The sequence below is a fragment of the Agrilus planipennis genome, unplaced genomic scaffold (genome assembly GCF_000699045.2).
Source record: "Agrilus planipennis isolate EAB-ADULT unplaced genomic scaffold, Apla_2.0 scaffold72, whole genome shotgun sequence".
In the NCBI taxonomy this organism is placed as follows: domain Eukaryota; kingdom Metazoa; phylum Arthropoda; class Insecta; order Coleoptera; family Buprestidae; genus Agrilus; species Agrilus planipennis.
The window spans coordinates 215,291-224,464 of record NW_020439081.1 but is presented as its reverse complement, the minus strand read 5'-3'; the positions used below and the strand labels follow the sequence as shown (position 1 = coordinate 224,464).

At 37.3% G+C, this 9,174-nt stretch overlaps 1 protein-coding gene across 4 annotated transcripts in view; it reads left to right on the top strand.

The window, feature by feature from the left end:
- Positions 1–9,174, top strand: part of LOC108733146 (sushi, von Willebrand factor type A, EGF and pentraxin domain-containing protein 1) — a 23,566-nt gene that overhangs the window by 6,048 nt on the left and 8,344 nt on the right. The window contains exons 7-21 of one of the 4 annotated variants that reach the window (XM_025977351.1): positions 2,386–2,448; positions 2,711–2,890; positions 3,029–3,230; positions 3,289–3,458; positions 3,518–3,722; positions 3,788–4,374; positions 4,434–4,661; positions 5,079–5,379; positions 5,516–5,688; positions 5,946–6,128; positions 6,201–6,447; positions 7,787–7,938; positions 7,987–8,160; positions 8,227–8,406; positions 8,923–9,093. In XM_025977351.1, coding sequence (XP_025833136.1) covers positions 2,386–2,448; positions 2,711–2,890; positions 3,029–3,230; positions 3,289–3,458; positions 3,518–3,722; positions 3,788–4,374; positions 4,434–4,661; positions 5,079–5,379; positions 5,516–5,688; positions 5,946–6,128; positions 6,201–6,447; positions 7,787–7,938; positions 7,987–8,160; positions 8,227–8,406; positions 8,923–9,093 — 3,216 coding nt within the window. Of the gene's footprint in view, positions 1–2,265; positions 2,449–2,710; positions 2,891–3,028; positions 3,231–3,288; positions 3,459–3,517; positions 3,723–3,787; positions 4,375–4,433; positions 4,662–5,078; positions 5,380–5,515; positions 5,689–5,945; positions 6,129–6,200; positions 6,448–7,786; positions 7,939–7,986; positions 8,161–8,226; positions 8,407–8,922; positions 9,094–9,174 lie in introns of all 4 variants that reach the window. The other 3 variants (XM_025977350.1, XM_025977352.1, XM_025977353.1) reach the window with 3 other exon arrangements.

Genomic DNA, 9,174 nt, shown 5'->3' with positions numbered 1-9,174 from the left:
CGCTTTTTATCTAAAACATATCCATATATTTAAATGGACCTTGTTGGAGCATACGTAATCCTAAAATGTAGTATCGTACTACAGATGGCGTTCATCGCGCCATTTGTGGTATTTTCTACTTAAATATTAGCTAACAAATTTTTTGTAAATGTATTTGGACGTTCGGCTGTTTAAGTTTATAAATTTCAAATGATTCTAAAAAATTCAATTTGAATCAAATCTGTAGGATTTTAGGATTTATTCTTTTTGTTGTTCCCTTTAGGTGTGCAGGCTTGTTCCTACCCAGGTACAACAATCAGTGGACGTATGTCGTCCGTAAAGTTTTACTATAAAATAGGAGAAAATATTACGTTCGAGTGCGATGAAGGTTTACAACTGCGGGGAGCAGCCATGCTTAAATGTCTCAAAAATGGCAAATGGTCTAACACTATTCCTACATGCGTTCCTCCAAATTAAGATATTTCCTCTTTAAATGTTTGCAATTGCAATTTATCTACTATTATTAGAACATATCGTATTCATAATAAAATGTTGTTAGATAATTAATTTTAGGTATTAACTTGAAACTTATTGCACAAATTTTGATAGTTTACAATCATCAGGTAATAATGTTGTAAGTTAAGATAGCTTCCAAGTTTCTATGTGAATAAAGATGTTGATAATTGTGATGTTTTCTAATAAACAAGACATTAGTTTGTAACTATTAATATAATAGTTCTGCAGTTTCGTACGAAAACCATACATATAAATTTAGTCATTAAAATTTTATTTTCTAATAAAAACCACTCTTGTTAAATAAGTAAGTAAATATTTTTAGTGTAAAACAAATAAGTTTTTGAAAATCTCAGCTTTAATTACGCGCATTATAATTCTGTTGAATTTATCAATATTGTCCTTCCTAAAAATAAACTTTCAACTTATTTTTACCAGTCTATTTATTTATTTGTAAACTATAAAACTGTTTCTTTGGTGTACCTAAAACTTAAATGAAAATTTTACCGTCACCGAAAACGGATTTCAAAATTGACGGTCTAAAGGCCGTCGTGTGTTGGAATTGCTTCCCAACGTTTCGCTAGCACGAGTGGCGAGATTCTTCAGAGGTTCTTTCATCTTCGATGCTGTATATGAACACTGACGACGCGACGCCTTTACACCCGAATTAGAATAGCATCAATTCACCTACTGGTCACGAAAGCCTTATCGATTTCAAAATTCTTACGAAATGTCACAAGAATAATAAAATCTATAACCTGATATGCTCATTGTTTGTCCCTCAGGATTATGAAGTGTTGAAAACCGATTGCCAAACATTAACGCTATAAAAGATAGAACATCGAACAGAATACACACAGTTACAATACTATTGTTGATTATGCGGGTGGCTAGGTGTTTTACCCGTATAATTAATGAAAATACTAATTTACAAAATAGTAAACACGTAGATATTGTATATGTAGCGTTACTTTCTAAAATAGCTTCCAACAATTAACAAAAAATTAACTCAATTTACAGCAACCATTTATCCAAATGCATAATTGAGTCTTATTCGACATGTTCCAATTTAAAGGGATTTTTGTTTAATATTAATTAATTCAATAAAGAGCATTAAGAAAATTGCAAGAAAATTTGTTTGACACAGAGGAATCTTCCTTTCCTTTAGTAATTTGCAATTCATATTATATTCTCGCTGATCGAAAACATCAGATAACAATTTCTTCATTCCTCGCGCAGTACTTGTCCATGTTTTCATTCAAATCATTTTCAACAATTGTAGCTAACCTTCATCTAACGTGTCACATGTTGCATCTATTACAATGATAATAAAAGTAGCATCTGTACCGACAGGTACCCATTGTATAATCATGTTGTGTATATTTGCTTTGCCATAAACATGGCTGCAAACTATACCTATAAGGTACGCACGTATATACACAGTTATGTTATATTTATGTTACATTTAATTGGTAGAATTATTCGACGGTAAAATTATTAGATTATTCATTTTAGTTTTGCTACTGATGAAGAAAAATTACAGTTTGTTAGCTGTTTTTTGAAACATTTCCTTGGAATTGGAAATTTCAATATCTATCATCACGTGTTAAAATTGAAACAACAAAGTAAGCACGTATATACACAGTTATGTTATATTTATGTTACATNTTTTGCTTTATGGTATGACTTAGAATCTCATATCAATATTAATGAATGTAAATAAGCCGATCTGATAAGTGAGGGATCCATTTTGTTGGTTGGTTTGTTGTGATGTTGTTACAGCGGTGCAATGTCCACCACCAGAACATCCTCGTCATGGGAAGGCCATTTTCACATCATGTAGTTACAACTCTGTAGTAAGCTACGAATGCAAATACGGTTATACTCTTGTAGGGGATGCAACCAGAAGATGTGGAGCGGACAGGAAATGGTCTGGATCGACACCTGTTTGCAAAGGTAAACTTCTATTTTGAGAACAATAAAAAGTTGCGAACATTTTATACTTCTATTTCCTCCTGTGTGTTTCCCCTTTAAAACTGGTTGCATCTGGTACCGATTTCGACCAAAAATTCCATTCTGGTATGCCCTCAAGGCCATACTAGGGATTTTGGGGAACATCCTTTATGATTTGGTCTAGAAGCAACCCATTAAATAACTAATTTGCATGCTGTAATTTCGCTTCATGTCCATTGTTCGTTTTTATTTTGCGCATGTGTAGAGATTAACTGCGGTCATCCTGGTAGACTGTGGAATGGCTGGTTGGAAAATATCGAAGGAGGCACCGGTTTGGGTGCTTCCATTATTTTCCGTTGTCATGAAGGGAAGCGACTGGTGGGACATTCTTCAACAGTATGCCAAATCGATGGAAAATGGCGTTATCCGCTCCCCAAATGTTTGGGTAAGTCCTCGGACAGCTTTCAAGTTTCAGTTTTCATTTACATATGGACGACGAGTTTTAAATTTTATTTTGGATTTTGCGCTCAAATTATAAACGTGCCACTATTAATTAAATAGACCAAGACAATTAATATTGCAGCTCCGTGTGTCGTTCCACAAGTGTCCCACGGTCAAGTGATAATGGTCTCCAGAAATGACACTCCCACTGCTTCGACGTTAGTTAAGGATGGAGAATCACTGACTGTTGATTGCGAAGAAAATTACGAATTCCCCGATATGCACCTGTCAGTTGTTTGTAATAACGGAACGTGGACCCACATTCCAAGCTGCGTTCCAGCGAGGTAAAAATTGCCTGTTGGGAAACCACGTTTGGATCCATGTGCACCTTCTTACTTTTAGATGTAAACACCTCCCCAGAGCACCAAAAAATGGTATGGTAATTGCTCCAAAAATGGAGCATGGGATGAAAGCTAAATTCAAATGCAGAGATGGTTACGAAGTTTTAGGAAATGATACTGTATCTTGTTCTTTTGGCGAATGGGTTGGTGAAATACCGTCATGTCAAGAAGGTGGGTATTATAGAGTCAGAAACCCATAAATCTATTTTACACGCACTCAACTGCTTCAGTATTTTGCCCATATCCTGGCTTTTTTGAAAACGGTAAAATTTTGCTCGTGGGAAATATGGGATTGTACGATTATAGACCTTACGTAAAGAAGATTAAAAATAACAAGCAAATCATGTATGACTGCGACAAGGGTTACGTCCTTACAGAAGGACCACCAGGAGCCACTTGTGTCGGAGGAACATGGAGACCACAAGAATTACCAAAGTAACTTCCGTCTCATAAACACAACTTGAGAATAAGTATTACATAATCCTTTTTTAATCGTTAAGGTGCACTTATGGTCAACATCCTCGATTAAGGTGGAGCAGAAGAAAGAGATCGGCCGCTATAGAAAGCTACAAAAGGGGATTAATAAGGCACCACAAGCTTATATATGGACAAAACAACGGAAAGTACACAAGTTATTACGAAAATGTATTTGAACATTTAAAAGCATACGGCGTTGACCCTGGAAATTACTTTTCGAATAGCACGTTGCGGAAAAGACATAAAAGAGCATTACGAACGGGGGGCAGTGTCAGCAGTAGCAGGACGATTGGAATCAGCCTTAGTAAAAGTAGCAAGTCAACTAGCACGAACAGTAGGAAGAAATCCAATAAGCATGACAACGATGGAAAATTCGAAGAAGACCCCAAAAGGAAATCGCGCGGTAGAGGTCCGTGTGACTCAATTGCGAGCGAACCTTATGTCGTCGTTGAAATTATCAAACATGGTCGAGAGCCAAACGTTTCTTTTAGCTCAGGAACCATCGTAAATGTCGCTTGCGGAAAAGGATACATTTTAAACTTGGAAGGAAACTCGACAGCCAAATGCGTAAGAGGACGATGGAAACCCAGGAAACCCAAATGTGAAATAAGTAACCAGACGATTCTCATTCCAAGTTCGTAAAACTTTTAAAAAGTTCACATTTTCTAGTTCCTTGTCCGAATCCGGACATTCCTCATGCCGTAATCAAATTGTCGGACTCTGAACCGTATGTTTCGAGCAGTGAAGAAGACGAATTTTTAAACGACACTTCGAAATTCCAAAATGGACAGGTTGTCGAGGTCACTTGTGAACCAGGTTATAGCATGCAAGGATCAAGTACAATGCGGTGTTGGCATGGCGAGTGGACGGTGACCACAATGGCCGAGTGTTCTGCAGGTACCTTTTAAATTCAGGAAGACGTTGGGTGTGTTCCGAAATATAACCCAACATACTGGCCAATGCTGATGACGTCATAAATCGACGCCATATTGTACTGGTGTGCCACCATATTGTAGTGGTGAGACGAATGTGATTGTAGTAGTATATCAAACGGGCGTGTGTGCATCAGACTTTGTTGTGAGAAATTTTAATAACTTTTAGAGCAAAATTATTGTAAACGAGCACAAACACTATTGTCAATATGGCGTCAATTTGACATCAATGCACTGGCCAGTATATTTCGGAACGAATAAACAGTATGGCGACGATTCATTACGTCATCAGCACTGGTCAGTATGCTGGGTTATATTTCGGAACACACCCGTTGTCTGTTTTATAGCAATAACATAAATTAACAATGAAATGTTTTAACAGCACCATGCCAGCTCCCCCCAATTCCAAACGGCCAGTACTTGTCAGGATACAGAGAAGGACTTACCATTGCCAATGGGTCGAGTGTTAATTTTCAATGTGACGAGCCGTATCTTAAAATTACGTCTAAACCAATTCAGTGTATATTAGGAGATCTTCATCCTAGGAGGCCTGCTTGCAGATCGCCCAATAGTCCTGACCCGGATGACATTAACTATTTGGGTGGAAGCGACATTATAAAGGGAGGCGATATTAATGTTTTGGAATACGGAAGCAGTGCTAAGCCCTGTGGGCCTCCTGCAAGGTAATTATTTCACAAATCAACAACGAAATACAAAAATTCTCTTCGTTAGTGGTTGAAGCGTTCAGACGGAAGACCAAAAAAGGGTTTTCTAAGTGGTCATTTACTGGTAATAGTTCAGTAGGTGGTACTTTTCTAGGGTGCAAGGTTCTTTGGTTTATCGGAACGGGAAGCCAATGATCGATAACGAAAAGAATTTTCCTCATGGTACGGAAGTAACTTTTAGCTGTATAGAAAGCATAATGGGCGAAAAAACGACTTGGAAGATTATATGCGAAGATGGAAGCTGGATTGGAAGATCTTTAAATTGCGGTAAAATTTTTCGTATATGTATAATTGCTTCACATGGCCCATGTTTAAAATCGATTTGAAATCATGAGATGATAGAAATTTACAAACCAATTCACCACATTTTAATACAATATTGCCACTTCCAAATAAAATAATTATGAAATTGTCAAAATTTCATAGAATGTTCTTTACTTCGTTCTCTGAACGAGCAACTGGTTTGTCCCAATACTACATCCCGACAGAATCCACATCATTTTTCTTTTGTTGTTTATCTGTAGATTCCGATGAGCTGATGTCGACACACAACCTGAACAACAATAGCACGTGCTTATTTAGAAATCAGGAACCCAATGTTGTTTCATTCTATAACGATCAAGAAATCCGAGAGGATGTAGTCGACTTTCCCGCTGGAGCAGTATTGATAAGTAGATGTGTAGATATTGGGAAATATGCAATGACTGGTACATTTCTCAATTTATTTTATATTTTTCGAAATTTTATTCTAAATGCGTTTTGTATTTCTCTTTCTGTAGGACCAAGCAAACGGAGATGCATCGGTGGCGAGTGGGATGGTCCAAAACCTTCGTGCTTCGGTCTTAATCAAGAAAATGATTATTCCATGGAGAAACCGCCCACCATACTGTTTCGACATCAACTGGGACCCATCGCTCAATCCAGCGATGGTAAATTAATAGTATATCCTGGAACAATTCTTCACATGGAATGTCTTTGGATGAGAAGGTTTGGAGTACCGAAGTGGGAAACGAGTACTGATTATAGGTAAATACCGAAAATACATTAGAAATCAAAATAAATAGATAAATAAGCCTGTGATTTCCAAATTTTTACGTTTTAGAATTTTTCACTGTTAATAATAATAGTAAATATTTCCGCTTTATTTATTATTTTCTCGTATGAAAACGTTTTAACCGTTAAACAAGCCGTACCTAGTAGGTACTTAACTGAAGATGACCGCGAAATTAACGATCCAAACATTGCCTTATGAGATAATCATCATCATCAGATCGTCAGTCCTAAGGCTGGTTGGACACGCACCTCCACTCTTTCCTATCCTGGGCAAATCTTCGCATTTCCCTAAAGCTAGAACAGCCCACATCCTTAATTATTTGCGAACAATAATCTAATCTAGGTCTACCTCTACCCCTCCTACCTCCTGTTTCTGCCTCTAATATGTCTCTGACTGGACCTTCATGCATGAGAAGGTGTCCTACCAACCTATCTCACCTATTTCTTGTTGACTTCCATAGAGTCCTCTGTTCTCCTATTCTTTCTAATGCCTCTTCAATTCTAACCTTTTCTATACATGGTATCCTCATCATTCGCCTGTAACACCACATTTCGAACGCTTCTAACCTTTTCTTTTCAGTCGCANAGTTTAAGCAGCATCAGTTTCTTAACAATTTTGACCTGAATTCCATCAGACTTTAATGGCTTTACATCAAAGAATTTTTATAGGAGGCTTATTAAATGTAAAATGTAATGTAGTTGTCAATCGTTGTAACGGATACTACGATACTAGTTGTCTTACTTTCTCAGCTGACAGCACTTTGTACATTATCCATAAGGGGCCTTTTATAAAATACGTCACTGAAAATTTCCCTTTTTTGGACTCCGACTTCCCCTTCATTATTCTCGAACTGTATGCTACCAGTATTTGAATATGTTCGACCATCTGCAATGTAGACACCATAGCCAGAAATCGTTTTACCAATTTAGCATTCTTCATTTTCTAATTAAATGTATACGGTTTTACTCACTTTCTATTGGTTTTATTTAACAAAAAGAATTTAATGATCACGAACTGTACTGGAGAAAGTAACAGAGCGAAAATAAAAGTGAATTTTGGAATCAATACTACTTTAAATATTGATGATTAGAAAGCAGTGAACAGTAAAAAAAAAGAAAGACAATCAAAAGTGGAAATATAGTTGGTGTTATTTAATCTAAATGCATAATTGAGTCTTATTCGACATGTTCCAANTAAATTAACCGTTCGCGAGCATAGAAGTGACTTCTTATGAAATAGTAAAATTCTTATTCTTATTATTGGCAGAATTTTTGTAATAATTAAATATGTATGAATTTTTCTTGTTCTCAGAAAATATCCTCAAGGATGGACCACTGACGAAGGTCGTGATCCTCAATTAGAGTATCGCTTATCAATTTTCCACGCTACAAAAGACGATTCCGGAGTTTACACTTGCGTGACACCAGCCAGATACACTCACGCCGTAGAAATAGTAGTAAAAGGTATGCTGAATGCAATAATATTTGATTGTTTCAATGCTAATTTTGCAGCTGTTCATTGTCCTCCTGTTCCTCAAAGACGAGGACTTGTCGGAAGCTCCGAAAGCACGAAGATGAATACAAAAATCACGTTTAGCTGTGCAAACGGAAACGCCCTCATCGGTTCGTCGGAAGTGGTTTGTCTTCCATCCGGAAACTGGAGTTCGCCTTTTCCAGTTTGCGAAAGTATTAGCTATTCACGCAAGAAGGTAAGCGTTTGGATTAACATTAAAATGTTATTAACAATTTCAGGCATCGAATGCGGAGAAGTAGGACCAGTGTTACCACCACATCTACGAGTTACTGTCATTTCAAGGGAAGTCGGTGGTAGGGCGGTGTTCAGTTGTACACCAGGGTTTGGACTGAGGGGTGCTCTTGAAACCACGTGTCTTTCAACAGGAGAATGGGCGACTCCTTTTCCAACATGCGAAGGTAAATTTGATAATGTTAATGCATCAGTACCATGAGGTCATCAGTTTAGTTGGACCTTAGGGTTGGGCACCCATCTCCACTCTTATTGATCGTGAGCATTTACCAAAAACAATAACATCTCACATCCTTTACCATTTGCTTTCATATCTTAAAAAGTGACCTACCATCACGCACCTCTCCAATTCTTTGCTGGCTTCCATAGGTGTCCTTTGAACAGGAGTCGGGATAGGGGCCTTCATTTCTTAAAAAGGAGTCTACCACTAATCCTTCCATTTCTTCACTGGCTTCCACAGGTGTCTTTTGAACAGAACTCTGCAAACTTTCGAGATAGCTTTCTCTGCTTTAATTTTTTTCCAATCTCTTCTTATTTCTAATCTTTTCTGCTTACGGCATTTCCATGAGACGTGCTCTAAACGTAGACTTATCGTAATCTTTTTCGAATTTCAAAATTGACCGTTGGCAAACACGGAAATGATTATTTAATTTACAATGATCCAAATCCATCTGGTTTGTTAGAGGTGCACTGTGAGCATCCCGGGACTCCTGAAAATGGATACATTCAAGGTTCGGGACCTTTCAAAGCGGGAGACGTGGTACAGTTCAATTGCAACCCGGATTTTATGATGGACGGACAGCCAATCATTGCTTGTCAAGACAATTCACGTTGGTCAGGTCCACTTCCAAAATGTAAGTCGGTTGATAAACTTTTATCAATGGTTTATAATGTGTTATAGTTACTTAACTATTGAATAAAATAATTCGAAGTGG